At 34.2% G+C, this 16,661-nt stretch overlaps 3 protein-coding genes across 5 annotated transcripts; 2 read left to right on the top strand and 1 right to left on the bottom strand.

Annotated features, from left to right (window-relative positions):
• Positions 1-592: 592 nt before the first annotated feature.
• Positions 593-8,910, bottom strand: LOC120135784 (LIM domain-containing protein WLIM2b-like). 3 transcript variants are annotated; one of them, XM_039151989.1, is made up of 6 exons: positions 8,882-8,910; positions 1,601-1,801; positions 1,422-1,512; positions 1,297-1,319; positions 1,117-1,206; positions 593-1,014 (listed from the first exon to the last, which is right to left on the bottom strand). In XM_039151989.1, exons 2-6 carry the CDS (start codon positions 1,733-1,735, stop codon positions 736-738), a joined length of 618 nt encoding a protein of 205 aa, XP_039007920.1. In that variant the 5' UTR covers positions 1,736-1,801; positions 8,882-8,910; the 3' UTR covers positions 593-735. The 3 variants fall into 3 exon arrangements, with proteins under 3 accessions (XP_039007920.1, XP_039007921.1, XP_039007918.1); XM_039151990.1 differs by lacking the exon at positions 8,882-8,910 and having other exon boundaries at positions 595-1,014; positions 1,297-1,316; positions 1,601-1,824; XM_039151987.1 differs by lacking the exon at positions 8,882-8,910 and having other exon boundaries at positions 596-1,014; positions 1,601-1,824.
• On the top strand, positions 2,939-3,771 carry LOC120135762 (glutathione S-transferase T1-like). Its single transcript, XM_039151972.1, has 5 exons — positions 2,939-3,003; positions 3,100-3,173; positions 3,293-3,353; positions 3,451-3,504; positions 3,684-3,771. Exons 1-5 carry the CDS (start codon positions 2,939-2,941, stop codon positions 3,769-3,771), a joined length of 342 nt encoding a protein of 113 aa, XP_039007903.1.
• On the top strand, positions 8,626-12,935 carry LOC120135782 (uncharacterized protein DDB_G0283697-like). Its single transcript, XM_039151986.1, has 8 exons — positions 8,626-9,031; positions 9,922-9,984; positions 10,083-10,835; positions 10,984-11,115; positions 11,203-11,286; positions 11,638-11,697; positions 11,796-11,882; positions 12,441-12,935. The coding sequence occupies exons 1-8, from the start codon at positions 8,687-8,689 to the stop codon at positions 12,852-12,854; spliced, it is 1,938 nt and encodes a 645-aa protein (XP_039007917.1). The 5' UTR covers positions 8,626-8,686; the 3' UTR covers positions 12,855-12,935.
• The last annotated feature ends 3,726 nt before the right edge of the window (positions 12,936-16,661 follow it).

Below are 16,661 nucleotides of genomic sequence, written 5' to 3'. Positions count from 1 at the left end.
TTTGATGATGATAACGAGGAGATGAACCGTAAGAAGATTCTAGAAATGGGTTGGAGGTTGAAGATGAAGGTGTGGACAGTGTATTCATATGGATCAATGAAACAAGCAACTAGCATGTCTATATATATATATATACAAGTCGAAACTAGTTATATTGATTTTTCTCGTACTGGCAGAAATGCCCTTCAAACTTGGCTGAATCTGCTCATTATAAAAGAGAGGTGAGAGGCTAAATTGGTTCTTTGAGTCTGGTGGAGTGTTAACTTGAAGAACCGTTCTAAGCGTTGACTTGACACTATTTGGATCTATGTTAATGACAATTTGGATTTTTATAATTGTATTTCAAAGAATAAGATTAAATTAGGGTAAAGTGTACCAAAAGGTCATTGAACTGTGCTATTATTCGATTAATTGATAACCATTTTAACAGTTTGATAAAATTTAATAATAATTTTTCAATAGTTTGATAAATTTAATGATCATTTTATACCATCCCAATAAATTTAATGACCATTTTATAATTTATAAAAGTTTAATAGTCAAAATAATCATTTAAAAACTCCACACAAATGAATTTAAAGGGATACAACAATCTTGGTTAATTTCCCTCTGATAATACTCCGTACCAATAAGAACAACATTAACTTTAAAGCAATACAGAGATCAAACACCCAATACTGAGATTTTAAAGCTCAATGATGTCCCCATGAAGGTTCCAGTTTGTCAGCATTTCCATCATTGGTCACCCGCAGCAGTTTCAGCCTCGGTTCCCGTAGATTTCCCTTCGTTATCGTCCTGTTTCGTTTCCGATTCGGGTTCCCCGCTGGACGGTTTCTTCATCGAAGTTGTCTTCGTGAGGTGACTGTAACTGCCTGTCTCCTTGAACAACTGTGAAAAGTGGTGCTTGCAATAGAGGAAACCATCTAATGCGGCGTATGAAGATGTTGTAAGGAAGCAACCTCCATGTGCACACCTGAAGCAATTTTTATGATATATTTCTCCCTCCACAGTCACCTGTTAATGTATCACAGTTTTATGTTACACGAACATGTTCGAGAATATATTAGACCCGAATATATATATAAAAGATGAAAAATAAGAATCTAGTTAGCAGACCTTCTCTAGTGGATAGCAAGTTTTATTGCAGACTCCACATTTCTCTTGAGTTCCAGAGAACATGGCTGCAACTTTGCTTGGAGCCCTTTGCTGTATAAATAAAATGATATGATACGAATATATGAATATTTAGGTCAATATCGCAAAAAATACAATGCTTTAAGGAAATTTCGAGTTTACCAGTCCATTAGGCTTAGGTTTATCTGAAAAATCATTAAAAAAAACAGTGTTAGAGAATCATATGTGACTGTTAAACACCAATGCATTCCTTCTTTTTTTTTCTTCTTTTTCTTGAAAAATCTCACCTTTGGATGTATAAGTGCCAGTCGCCTTGCAGACTTGCTCAAAGTGAGGCTTGCAGTAAAGGACTCCATCCCTTGCACAATAGGTGCTCACCTGTTCACGATAGGTGCACATTCAGACATGTTAAGTTGTTCATGTAGTAAATAAGCGTACATGTATATGTATATATGTATATACGTACAACGAGAAGTCCATTGCATTTGCTGCATCTGAAGCAAGTCTTGTGATAAGGGACTCCATCAGCAGATGTCATATCATAGAAATGAACGGTCTTATCACAAGACCTGCATTTCTCTGTTGTCCCACTGAATGCCATCTCCTTCTTGATAACAAAATCTTAGGCGCAGATGGCAAAGAAAGAAGGAAACAAAAAATAAAAGAAAAAGAGAATAGGGTTTGTGGAAGACAACGAGAATGAGTTGTTTGATCTCTACCTCGAATCATTGATATAGGAATCCGATTCAACTCAGGGCCATTGCATGCATGTAATTTCAAACTTTCTTTATTTAGTAAATGTTAAAAACAGACAAAATGTAGGGTTCAATTTAATCCACGATTGTTAAAGCTACGTGATCAAAGGTTCATCCCTAAATAACACAGTAAGAATAGGGTCTTGTTTCCATGGAAGAACGGACATGCAAGCTTATATGCTGACCAAGTTTTCATCCATCAAAATATAAATGTATATATATTATTGGATTTCTAATGAGAGTTGAATGTGACAAAGGTTAAAAGTTTCGCTCTTTAACGAGTTCAAGAAGAGTGTATCGGTTTTTCTATATTTGTAATTTGAATTTAAATTTAAAAAATAATATAAATGAAGTAAAAAAATTATGAATTTCAAATTCTTTTTCTATATTTTCAAATATATAATTATAATAAAGAACAAATAATTTGTACATCAAGTATGCATACGTCCAATATAATATTAGAAATATTAAATTCTTTATATAAAAATTTTGTAATATATATATATATATATATTAAAAATAATAGAAAATATATTTTTATGAATTTTTTATATAAATATTTGTATTCTAATATTTAAATTTAAATTTATTAAAAATAATATAATAAAATATATATTACAATAATTTTATATTTCTCCACCTAAATATTATATTCTTATCAAATAAATCAGATAAGATAATAAAATATCTTTAATAATGTGCTAAATATATTATAACTCGAAAATCATATTCCTATAGATCAAGGATGATGAACACATGTTTCTCGGAGTTCCATCACGTTCATTGAACCGCATGTACAGGCGTCGTTCAAACGTGCATAACGCTTTTACTTCTGCTTATATTCATCACATTCATTGAATCGCATATACATGCGTCATTCAAATTTGCATTGTTGACATGCATGGTGCTTTTGCTTTTGCTTATATTATATTTAAATTGTTATTCCCGCTAGTTTCTTCTTAAATAAGCGGGAAGAATTTAAACTTGCAGAAGCATTGCAAGCTAAACAAAGAAGGAAGCTAAGAGAAAAACATAGAAAGTACAGAGATATGAAGCTCAAAGTGTACTCAGATCGCCTTTCTCAGCCAGTTCGAGCCGTCATCATCTTCTGCAAGTACTTTTTCTACCTTTTTAGAACTATGTTATCTGGGTTTTTCTTCTTGTTTGAAAATTTTCTTTCACTTTTCCGTTTCTTTTTGTGGTAAATTAGGGTGAATGGTATAGAATTTGAGGAGGTCAGAGTAAATCTCGCAAAACGTGCACATTTTACTCCTGAGTTTTCAGGTATTCAATTCTTCCCCTTCTTAATTCACTATTCAAATTAATCCCATGTATTAATCCAGCAATGACTAAAGTAATGACACTGTCTTCTTGTTTTTTTTTCCCCAATGGATTCGTTGCAGAAATTAATCCCATGAATCAGCTGCCTGCCATTGTTGATGGAGAATTTAAGCTCTTTGAGAGGTAATTAAGGACCCCCTTTTCCCCCTTAGTTATAGATTCCATTATATATCTACATTATAATTCATTATTTATCTATTTATTTTTGTTGTTGTTGCAGCCATGCCAATCTTATCTATCTTGCTTCTTCATATGCTGGAGTTGCAGATCATTGGTAAGTGCAGTTGCTTGTTCACATTTCTTATGGATGGTTGAACAAATTCAATGGTATGTCGATGGCTCATTGTTCTATGATGTTAACTAACCCATACGCAGATCTCAAGTGTACTATAGGTCACCGAAACTTATGCAGTGCAATCCGATTGTAACGAGTTTTCGTTTCTCTCTTTCGAGGTATCCGTCTGATATTTTCAAGAGAAGTAAGATACACTCGGTGTTGGATTGGCACCACTCCAACTTACGCCGTGGTCCAGGTGTATAATAATTAACCCTCAAATGGATCAAACTCTTTAGGTTCTTCTTGGTTGTTCATGATGATTGGTATCTGCATTTGTTTTATGATCCGCGCACTTATTTTCCGTAAAATATAGGACATCGGAGATGCTAAAATATCTTCCATTCTGCACTTTCGGCATCTCTGCCATCTCTTTATGTGCATGCTTTTTTCTAAACACGAATCGTATCGGGACCTATACGTTACCGGATATCTATTATGTTTGTGCGGTGTTTATGTATATCAATGCTCCTTTTAATTGGGTGAGACACAGCTTTTGAAGTCGATGCATATGTTTTACAGTCACAATTGTTCAGAATTCTGTTTTGGCTCCTGTTTTTCGCCGTCCATTTAATCCAGAAAGAACTGCCGAAGGTGAGAAAATTCTGTCCTGTTTTAACTTGTGGTGTTTTCTATACTCATAGTCCTCTTGTTAACTATTTTGTTCAAAAATCGATAAAAATCAGTTGGTTTAGTGGGACAATGCATTAGATTTTTCAAGTAAGGTAAAGAGTTTAGTCCTTATATTTGTAAATTGAACAAATTGAATATTTTTTATATTCGAGTTATCTACTTTTCTTCGTTTATAACGTTAATATTCAAATTTATGGTATTCTTTATTATTTTATAATATATATGATTCTATCATTTTCCGCTAAAATTATATAGATGAAAATCATCATCGACAATCACAACCATCATTTCTATTGTTATACGTCATTATAATATAAAATTATAAAAGGGTAAAGTATGCAAATGGTCGTGTTTAGGGGTGCATAAAAAATTCGAATATCCGATTTTGCGAAAAAAATATCCGAAACCGGATTTGGGAAAAACCGTTTTTTTTTAATCGGATCGGATTTTTTTAAACCGGTTATTTTAACCGGTTTGGAGAAAAAAACCTAGACCGGGTTTTTTACCAGATAAAAAACCGGTTTTTATCCGGAAAAAAAACCGTTCTGGGTTTAAAAAACTAGCCGTTGGGGGGGTTTTGTGACCGTTTTTGACCGTTTTTTTCTTTAAAAAATTACCATTTTACCACCCTAAACATGTATAAATAGGTTGGTGATGTATTTGGTTGATTACAAATTTCTCAAATCTTATTACACAACACTTAAACATCTCTCAAATCTTATTTTTGTAATTTTTTGTTCATCATGAGTAACACGGCTGAATCTTCCGTCGGGGGAAACCTTGAAGTCGTGAGAGTGATCGAACACACTCGAAACAAAGACATTTGGGATCACTACGATTTATGTGAGATGTCAAATGGCTCGAGGAGGGCGCGTTGTAAACTTTGTCTAAAGTTTCTTGCATCGGAAGGAAACACAACGTTGAAGAACCATTTGACAAAATCATGCAAGGCACTTCTCTCAAGATCGGATCCTAGTCAATCGAATCTTACACCACAAGGTGGTGTTTTTGTTTACGACAACGAAAAATTACGAGAAGCGTTTACAAAGTTCGTGATTACAAAAGCATTGCCGTTCGACCACTTTGATGATGAAGATTTCACGATAACAATTCAACAACTAATGCAACCACGTTATACTCAAGTAAGTCGTACTACCCTTAGAAGAGATGCTATAAAAATGTGGCGTACGGCGAGGGAAAAAATGATTTTAGGATTCCAAGAACACCGTTATGGTGTGTCGCTTACATGTGACGTTTGGAGTTCCCCTCATAATACCGGAAATTCTTTTTTAGCCGTTACGTCACATTGGTTAGATCAAGATAATTGGCAAATGATGAAAAGAACAATCGCGTTTGAATTATTCGGTGAGCCGCATACCGGTGCTAATTTATTTACACTTTTAAAAAGGGTAATTTGTCTTTATAAATTAGAAAATAAAGTTTTTCTATATCCTTTGATAATGCATCGAATAATACAAACGCGGTTCCAAGATTGAAAATATTACTTTCACCGATTTTAGACGGTGTGTTTTTTCATACCCGTTGCGTTGCACACATAATTAATTTATCCGTGCAAGCCGGTTTGGAGGTTATTGAGTCGATTAGATTAGAATTTAAAACAATAATAAAATCGGTTCTTTGTAACAACAACAAAAGACTAAATGATTATAAACGATTTTGTAAGTCCGTTAATAAAAAAGCTTTGGGTCCTAATTTGGATTGTCCAACTCGTTGGAACTCAACTTGGATGATGATGCATACTGCCTTAAGGCAAAGGGAAACATTGCAAACATTTCACGATCGACTTTTCGAGAGGGGTCATGTCCCAAACATTTATCCGGATTCGAGTTGGGAAACTATAGCCAAAATAACCGATTTGCTTGAGGTTTTTAAAAATGCAACAACTTTTTTATCTGGTGTTTATTACCCTACTAGCCCGTTGGTTCTTAATCAAATATTTTTGTTGGCTACCCGACTAAATGACTTTGAATTTGAAACCGAAGTTTTTCAAGAAATTGGCTTTGCAATGAAGGAAAAACTTTTAAAATATTTTAAGGAGATTCCCCCATTTTTACTTGTGCCGCCGCTTTAAACCCAACGTTAAATGTTGGTGGGGTTGAAACACTAATTGAACAAATTGCGTTTGCTTTTAATCTAACCGATGATGAACCCAACTTTGTCCAAAACCAAATAAATTATTTTAACAAATGTTTTCGAGACATGTTTGCAATTTATTTAACTAAATACGGATCAAGTAGTGTAATACACGATCAAATGAGAATGAATGCGGAATCATCTAGTAGACGTCCAAGTAACATAAATTTGAATCTTTTTAACACTCTTGTAAATTCCCAATCCAAACGATCACGTACTACCACCCCAAGTAGCGAGTTGGGAAATTACATGTCATGCGATTTTCTATCAAAAATGACATTTGAAGAGTTTGAAAGTTTGGATATTTTGGCTTGGTGGAAAGAAAAGGAAGCACAATTTCCGATTCTAGCCGCCATGGCCCGTGATTTACTAACCGTCCAAGCTTCTACGGTAGCTTCGGAATCCGCTTTTTCTGTTAGTGGCAGGGTTATATCGCAACGGAGATCAAGACTAAGTCCCGAGTCGGTGGAAGTATGCATTTGTTTAAAGGATTATTTGGATGGAGCGGCTCGTAAGCAACATATCACCACCCTAGAAGATGCAATTGATGCCGATTTGGAAGCAAACTTACACATTGAAGAAGTCGAACTTGGAATATCCCCTCCAAACGAAGAAGGCGAAGATGATGAAGAAGAGATGGCAATGTAGTTTATTTTATAACTTTATTTCAATTATCGTAAACTTTGCTTCAATTATCGAACTTGAAGTTTTTAAGTATTTGAATTTATCGAACTTGAAAGTTTTTAAGTATTTGAATTTATCAAACTTGGAAGTATTTAAGTATTTCAATTATGTTGAGTTAATTAAGTATTTCAATTAAGTATTTGAATTTATCGAACTTGAGGTTTGATGCTTTCTCTTTGATTCTCTCTTGATTCTAGTTGCTTGATGTTTCTTGTCTTTTATCAATGGCTTCTAAGCTTGCTTAAATACACCTTGAATCACTTCTGAACGTTAGTGATAATTAATGAAGATAATATAGCCGTTTAAGTGTGAAAACATTTAATAAAAATGCTTGGAGCGTGGGGGAATCGGTACCCTCTCATAGGGAATCGATTTCCTCTCATAGGGAATCGGTTCCCTAAGTGTAAAATTCAAATATTTCGACCGTTGAATAAGGGGGAATCGGTACCCCCTATGGGGGAATCGGTTCCCTCCGAGCATTCTGAAAATCTCGGAGCCAAACCATTCAGTGAGGAATCGGTACCCCCTTGGGGGGGAATCGATTCCCTATGAGCAATCTGGAATATTAAAATCGGTTTTTTTATAACCGGTTTTTTTAAAAAAAACCGGTTTTTTTAAAACCGAAACCGGTTACACCGGTTAGGATATCCGGCCCTCCAAACCGGTTAAAAACCGAACCGGTTATTTTATAAACCGGTTTTTTTTCTATGGGAAAAAAACCGGATCGGATAAAAACCGATCCGGATCGGATTGAAATCCGACAAATGTTCATCTCTAGTCGTGTTGTTTTGTTGAGTCATTTGATTATTAAAAGTTATAAAATGATCCTCCGACTATAGGATGATGTTTTGTTGAGTCATCGATTATTAAAAGTTACAAAATTCATATATTCTAAACTCGTCATTTACCGTTTAAAAATTTGATGGTCGTTTTGTTGAACTTGGATAAGATAAAATAATATTTTCATAATGTCTACTTACACTGTCGTTATTTTTAAGCAATGATTTGACGACATAATATTTTAAGTATTGGTTTGACAATGTAATATTAACGGATAGTTTATCCATAAAACATACTTTTGGGATCAGATTGTATCATAACCTAATCAACAAGTTAACATCAAGATTATATGACCACCAATTTTTTTTTACAGAAAATGATGAACTTAGAACATAAGAATAGTTAGATAACTATTTTATAATTTTTAATAGTCGGAATATCATTCAATAACTTATAATAGTTGAAACTCAACAAAACAATATTCGATAATCAATAGACTATTTGTGTATTTTACCCTGTAAAAGATATTTTTTATTGATCTAGAGTAAGTGTAAGGTAATATATGTTCAAAGATTTATCATTGAACACTCATGTAGTTAACATTCTTAGTATTCAAATATGAAATCTCAAAATATAATAACAATTCATTTTCTTCTGACGTCATTTAGTTCGTGGGTATAGATAATTAAATTTGAAATACGATTCAATATAAATCTAGAGTAACTATGGTATTATGGTAATATATTAAAGAAATCAAGCCTGATTCCATTAAATTCGAATTCCTATATAAGCCTCAACGAAATATAAAGAGCACCGACATTTAAAAACCTCACGAAAAATACCCGCAAAAAGAAGAAAGCGTTGGTCTGAAATGGGAAACCGAAGGTTCGCTCAGGTGTCCACTAGCGACGATGAGGATGAAGCTCCGATACCTCCCCGACGGTCCCGACCGGAAGATACGAGGCCGGAAAGGAAGAGGCAGAAAATGAAGCTGCTTGAAGAGGACGATGAAGAGGATGAGAAGGAAAATAAGAAGAGGAAGAAGAAAAAGAACGAGGTCAAGGAGGAAGAAGAACAAGAAGAGGAAGAACAGGAGGAAGAGCCAGTTCAGGAGGATGCAAAGCCGATAGGGGATGCTATTAGGGTTTCTGGGAAAGGAAGAGGAAGGAGGAGTCATTATGAAGCGTTTGAGTTCGATGGCAATCGATATGATCTCGTGAGTTCCTTATTTTCATTTTGGATTCTTATGGGGGTTTGCTTTTTTTTATTGGTTGGATTCTGAATTTAGAGGTTTTCTGTTGAGGAGCTTGTGTCGTGTTTTTATGCGGCATGATTTGATAGGTTTTGCGGGAATTAGGGTTTTGAACATTTTGGCTTGTTGGTTCTTTTTCTTATATGAATTTATTATCTGATTTGTTGTTTGTTTCTGTAATTGTCAGATTGCATAATTGATTTCAATGTATTATAAAGTGATTCTTCCTCTGAGTGGCTGAAGGTGCTTTCCCTGGGTCACTTTTTTCAATTTTAATTTTGAAGAGTTAAGTGGAAAAGGCTTTTGGTTTTAACATTTCTTTATGGCAATTTCGGGTTTTAATTGTAGATGTTTCCAAGTTTGTGAAGAGTGATAATACTTTCTTTAGCGTCTTAGGGATTTTGAGTTGTGGAAAGTGACAATACTATCTATAGATTCTCAGTGATTGTGGGCAAAGAAAACTGAAATGGAACACTGATTCCTGGTATAAATGAGTTTTTAACTTTGGTTTTATTGTTATGTTTTTCGGTTACCCTTTTAAATAAGTATAATTGTTACGAATTATGTATATTTTGTTGTTTTTTGGTTCATTACAATTGCACCTGTAGCAGTTTTATGCTGGTAGAAGCTGGAAATAGTATTTTGTGAATCGAGTATGCATGTTGAACTGATTTAAGAAATGCTGTTACTGAATATTCAAGTGGCCCATTTCTTGTGGCAGTCTGTTTTATTTTGTTTGCAGCTGTAGTTTGTGCATTTGTGTATTGTTATTCTTCACTTAGATGGTCAATTTTACCAATTTGTGACATTTCTCCTTTATGTCATTATTTATGTTTTCTAGCGTTCCTCTACAGGAGGATCCGGTTCTTTTAGTTCCTGAAGATCAGGAGCAGAAGCCTTATGTGGCCATCATTAAGGTAATTGCATTGTTTGGTATTACATTTTAGTTTCTTTATTTTCAAAATATTTTTAGTCGTTTCCTTTGCAAATAATGGAGTTTTTATCTATATGATAGGACATTAGTCAGGCTAAAGATGGGAGCATTATGGTTACCGGCCAGTGGTTTTATCGCCCTGAAGAAGCTGAGAAAAAAGGTGGTGGAAGCTGGCAGTCACGTGATACCAGAGAGCTGTTCTATAGCTTCCATCGGGATGAGGTTCCAGCAGAATCTGTGATGCACAAGTGTGTGGTGCACTTTGTTCCCATACATAAGCAACATCCCAAACGGAAACAGCATCCGGGTTTTATTGTGCAGAGAGTTTATGACACTGTGGAGCGGAAGCTTTGGAAGCTAACAGATAAAGATTATGAAGATAGTAAACATCATGAGATTGATTTACTTGTTCAAAAAACTTTATCACGTTTGGGAGATCTCCCTGACCTTGAGACTGATGATACTGCTCCAGTTGTTGATCAGGAAGAGCAGCTAAAGGCAAAAAGATCTCTCAGGAAAAAGAACATTTCACCTCTTGATGTTACAAGGAGTGATGAAGGAACTGCTAGGTCTGATCAACATCTGAAAGCTGAAACTCCTGGAAGCTGTACAAGTAATACCAGTGAATACTACACAACTTTGTCAAAAGCTAAGGTGCTAACCGGAGTAACCCATCGTGATAAGTGGATGGAGAGGCTTCTCCAAGCTGTTCAATATGTGTGTAGTTCTCCTGAACTTGATGACAAAGCAAAAGGTGGTTCTGATAGCTTGGAACCTGAAAGAGACACCAAGAGTTCAGGAACTGCAAATGGATCTCAAGAGAAGAGTTCAAATGTGTGCAGTGGCTTACTTGACTATGTTTAGTTTTTATAGTAGGGATATCTTTCTGTTTTCACCCATGTGGTGATCAATAGGAATTGAATGGTAGTTGCTTAAAGAGATGATGATTTGCACAATATTTATTGCCCTTCTCCATTTGCAGGGTGACAAGTCTTTTCAGTGGCCAGATGCTGCTGTTTCCTCTGTAACTGCACTTGAGAAGGCCTCATATGATGCTTATTCACCTGACATGAAATATAACCAGAAGTTACGGCAGCTTATGTTCAACCTGAAGGTAGAGTGCTTTCTGCTTATGAGCCTATATAGATATCTTTCCTTGTTTCAATTTAGGATGATGTTGATTCTTGTTTCTTTTTCACAGAACAATTCATTGCTAGCTCGACGTCTACTAAATGGAGAATTAGAACCTTCAACAATACTTAACATGACACCTGCTGAGTTAAAGGTATAGTTTTGTGGGGTGTTGAATTTTCTTTCATGCCAGTTTAAGAGAGCGATAGCTACCCCATGCAGGTGAATATGTTGGCTCTTGAACCTGGTTATTTGTTGGCCATTTATTACCTATTAACTGGTTTTAGTATCACATGGACTTGACAAAATTTAACCTTACAATTGTCTGTGACTAATTTCTTCTATGCCACTCTACTTGCATTCTGGGGGCAGCCCACCATGGAGCAAAGTTTTTATCCTATCTTAGTAATTCTTTCTTCTATGTTTAGACAAATTAAAAAAAAATCCAATTAAATATGTCTTTTATAAGTTGGAAATAGAACATGATTAATGGTTTCAACTGTAGGAGGGCTTGACTGCTGAAGAGACAGCCAAAAAAGAGCCTGATGAATTTGAGCGCATGCAGGTCGTTCTCTCTACCTAATTCAAACAAAAAAATCCGTTAACATCTTTGTTAACATGGTTGACACGTGCTAACTGATTGTTCTCTTAATCTTAAAACAGATGACTGATGCCCGGTGCTCAAGATGCAATGAATTTAAAGTCTGTCTAAGGGACATTATCCAAGCAGGACATGGAGATCGCTACCAGGTTATCTCATATCTTCATCTCTGATTCCATCGCTGTTACTTAGTATAAGGTTGGGTTGCTCTAATGGTGTGATAAGTTGATTGAGCTAGTGCTTTGATTGTGTTTCACTCTAGCTAGACATGCACTAGTTTTTGAACTTGTTTATGTACAAGATACTAAAAACCAAAACTACAGGCATTTATCTGTGGTCCCCATTCCCTATGCACAATGTTGTCAACTTGATCATGCATCCGTATTTGTGGATTCGTCTTTGTACAAGATTTCCAACTTAGAAGTTCACTAACCATGTTAAGTAAGAAGACAACTGTTTATGGATAGAATTTACATTTTTATCAGAGCATAATATAGACAAAGTATATATCAGACATACAAAATGGTATCATAAATCTATCTTGTCTGAAATGGATGGAATATCAGACCACATTTTCTGGAAATCTCAAGGTAACTACATGCATAAATTCTAGGTAATTTCAAGCACTATAAGTTTGTTCTTGAATATATATTTAGATATTGATTTTCATCTTTAACAATTAAACCTTAAATTTCCATTTGCATCAGTTGGAATGTATTGCATGTGGAAACTCCTGGTATGCTTCTAGAGACGAGGCATCCTCACTTACAATAGAGCCATCATCAAGTTCTGCCAAAGGACTTGGTTTGGGACAACCAACCAAGGGTAAGCCTGAAATTCCCGAGAAGAAGCCGGTTAGCCCTTCTGTCAAATGTGTTGGTTCGGGACAACCAGCCACGGGGAAGCCTGAAATTCCCGAGAAGAAGCCGGTTAGCCCTTCTGTCAAAGGTGTTGGTTCGGGACAACCAACCACGGAAAAGCCTGAAATTCCCGAGAAGAAGCCAGTTAGCCCTTCTGTTAGAGGTGTTGGTTCGGGACAATCGGCCACGGGGAAGCCTGAAATTCCCGAGAAGAATCCGGTTAGGCCCCGCGAATCAGAATCTACTAAAAATGTGGAATAAGAAAATTGACCTTTTGTACAGTTGAATGTTTGAATATTAGTTAGAAATAGTCATAAATGTATACATTTATTTATATGAAGGTAAGGGTAGTAATAAGTTTCAGCAAGAGTTGTTGGTTTATATTCTCAAACTTAAGCTGAATTTGTTCCTGTTACTTTAAATAACGAGATTTAGTTCCGTATTGCTTTCAGAAAATGTTTTTTGAAAAGCATTTTTACAAAAATCAAATTAGCTTTTGTAATACTTTTTAACCCCGGCAAAGTTATATGATTTTGCACTATTTTTAATTTTAAAAGAATTTCTAATTTTAAAATCTTTTATAAAAAAATTATTGAATTTTGTATGAAATAAAATAGTTTATATACAAAATATATCTTTTTAAAATTTAAATAATTAATTATTATATGTAAAATAATAAAATATTGACTTATCTATTGACAGTGGAAAATATATTTTATAAACAGAGTAAAATTTTTACGTTTTAGCGTGTAGGTGTTAAAATGTAAAATTTAGGTATAATATAAACAAATACCCCTAACATTTGACATTATAGCATTTTTGCCCAAATCGTTTTTTTTAAGCAGTTATACCCGCAACGTTTAAATCTGATTCAAAAGTCATCCCCGTTGGATGGAAACCGTCAGTCAACTGACGGTAAACGACTCTAGCTGACTAAGCAAGCACATGCGTACAATGATGATGACGTAGTGTCCACATCACTAATATATGCTGACGTGAAATTAACATGTCAGCAATTTTTTTTATTTAAAAAATTAATTTCAATTAAAATTTTGCACCAATAAGAGAGTGACACACTCTCCTATTGGTGCGTATTGGCAAGAATGAATAAAGGCTCTTACACGCAAGGAAGGGGAATCAGGTGCAAGGGCATGTCCCTTGCCACCAACTCACCAAGACTAGCATGCTATTCAGTTTTAAAATAAAACAAAAGATCATTTAACCCATATTATATGTTCAGGCCAACCATTTTCCATGGGGCAATCACTCTCGGTTCTGCAGAAGATAAGTGGTTTAGCAAGTCTCCGGCTAGGGGCATCGGCTTTGCTATCCCTCACCTAAACAAACAAACAAATCCATTCCATTCATAGAAAAAAAAACATAACATCAAGATTAAAGCAACAATTCAAGACAAACATAGCTTCATCTTTCTTTTACTTACCTCAGGGGTTGCTCAGGCCGCCCTTACAGTTGCCACCGCCACCGAGATTTCAGCAGCCGACAATGGATCCAAAGGATGGCTGGTCTGAGCCATTGTCATGATTGAAATTCCTGTGCAAAAATACACACACATGTATAAAATAAACATGTTTGAAGATTCGATATCGTGTATAAAATAAACAAATCAAGCAAATCAAAAACCGCCTCGTACACATGAAAACCCGACATCAAGGAAATATTATAAGAACAAATGAACAATCTATATAATAAGGAAAAACAAGAATAGAAGAAGTACAAAGTTTAAACCTTTGCTGGTGGTGGTCTTAGTAGCAGGAGGATCCTCGATGGTCTCAGCAGGGCGGATCATGGCAGCCATGGAAGCTGTCTTGGGGACGATACTGCTTCATGTGGCGGGGTTCTTCGAGACTGCCAAGGTTCGTGGTTGGTGGATTTTTATAAATTTATCGGTATTTGTACGATTCTAGAAGTTGAATTATGAGGGTATTTATCGGTTTAACGTGTGCATGGGAGCGAGGTATCCGGAATGTTGAAGTTGAAGTGGATAGCATACAAGCTTTTCACCTCTTGAATTTGAGTACGAGTGCGAACGGAACATTGCTGATTTTAACTCATATCCATACTCTTGTGCAAAGGAGTTGGAGTGTTCGCTTTAGCCATATACCTCGGAAAAATATATATGTTGCTTATTCTCAGTGTTTCACTCCAAAACTCGAAAGCTTCCTTGGTTTTTCCCGAGCAACAAGAAACGGGGGAATATAAAGACGGGTTTCAATAAAAGGAGGAGAGATAATTGTGATTGGTTTGAAGAAGACGACGACAGGTACAAAGACAAAGGAGAAATGGGCTTAGTTATAATGGTTATGGTGTTTTGATTAGCTTCACGGAACAACATGCGTATCTGCCTTTTTTGCTACAAGACAAAGTGAAGAACACAATTAAACTGAACATATAATATATGTTAAATAATCTTTTGTTTTATTTAAAAATTGAATAGCATACTTGGCCCGGTGGCAAGGGCCATTCGATGGCATGCCCTTGCCCAAGGTTCAATTCCCATCCCTTGCATGAGCCTTTATTCATTCCTGCCAATATGCATCAATAGGTGTCACTCTTTTATTAGTGTAAAATTTTAATTGAAATTAATTTTTTAAATTAAAAAAATTTGCTGACGCCACGTTATCATCATTATCCATTTGTGCTTGCTTAATCAACTGGAGTCATTGACGGTTTTCATCTAACGGGGATGACTTTTGAATCAGATTTAAACGTTGTGGATACAATGCTCTAAAAAACGATTTGAACAAAAATGTATATAATATCAAAAGTCAGTTGTATTTATTTGCATTATTCCTAAAATTTAAAAGCATAATTTATGACCCCTGTTGATATTTAAACTTATAAAATATGTTTTTATATAAAATAACAATTTTAAAATATTTATATATGATTAACTAAAAACAAGTAGTTGACAAAAAATCTAGAACGGCGTGCAATGGTTGTTATAATGAGCATGTTGACTTGGGGGGCAGATGTGTACAAACCTTGTTCACGTTTTAGCCCAGGAAGCTGTGTTGTAAGGAAACTTAATATAAGATTAAAGAAAAATGTTATAAAAAATATTAATATTTTTGACATAATGTTATTTAAAATGCTATTTTTTTATTAAAATTATTAATTTTGTTATTAAAATATTAACATTTTCCGGTAGCATATTTTTTAACATTATATTAAACTATCTTTCCTTAAACATCCAGTCTTAGCCTCCCAAAAATCTGCAAATTATTATTTTCCTTGTTTTACAGTATCATACCAATATTTAATATTTTGCCTCTTCTTGTTTTTAAAGTTATGAAACTAAATTATTTTTAATACTATAAAATATATCTAATCCAATCAATAAATCTTTGTCTACTCGTTGAGTTGTACCGGAAATTAATTAGTTATGTTTCGTTGTAGTATTATTTAAATTTTTTTAATCGTATTTTTTTTTAATTTCTCTTCTAATTTTAAGATTTTATCCTAATTAATCGAATTAATAAATTTACGGAGAAATAACTCATAATTTATTCTACCAAAAAGAAAATAATGATCGTAAAAGACGATATTAACTTGTTTCTTATATTTGGTAATAAAAAAGAAGGTTCAATGCTGTGGAATTATTTGTTTTTACGCTCTACGATGAAAGGTTGTTGACTTTGTCTCTCCACCTAATGCTAATATCATTTTCCTTGATTCTTCCACACTTAAGTAGGGTTATGAGTTAAAAAAAATTAAAAAATTTCGAATTATTTGAGTTGATGTGTCATATTTTATAATTTAAATTTAATTTAAAATTATAAAATTTGAGTTGAATTTTTAAGTTTTTGTTTAAATTTAACTGTAAATATTTATAATATTATGATACTATTTGATTTCAATTTAAATAGTATTTTATAAACATACACAATACATATATATTTCTTCATATTTTTTCCATATGTAATATACATATATTACATAGAGTTTAGAGATTATACTCAAATTTGAAAATTAATTCACTAATTGTTAAAAAATTCGAGTAGTATTTTATAACTTGACTTTAACTTAAAAAAAATTCGAATAAAAAAA

Source organism: Hibiscus syriacus, unplaced genomic scaffold, assembly GCF_006381635.1.
Source record: "Hibiscus syriacus cultivar Baekdansim isolate YM2019G1 unplaced genomic scaffold, ASM638163v2 tig00110616_pilon, whole genome shotgun sequence".
In the NCBI taxonomy this organism is placed as follows: domain Eukaryota; kingdom Viridiplantae; phylum Streptophyta; class Magnoliopsida; order Malvales; family Malvaceae; genus Hibiscus; species Hibiscus syriacus.
The sequence above is the reverse complement of the archived record's forward strand: the minus strand, read 5'-3'. Positions and strand labels throughout refer to the sequence as shown.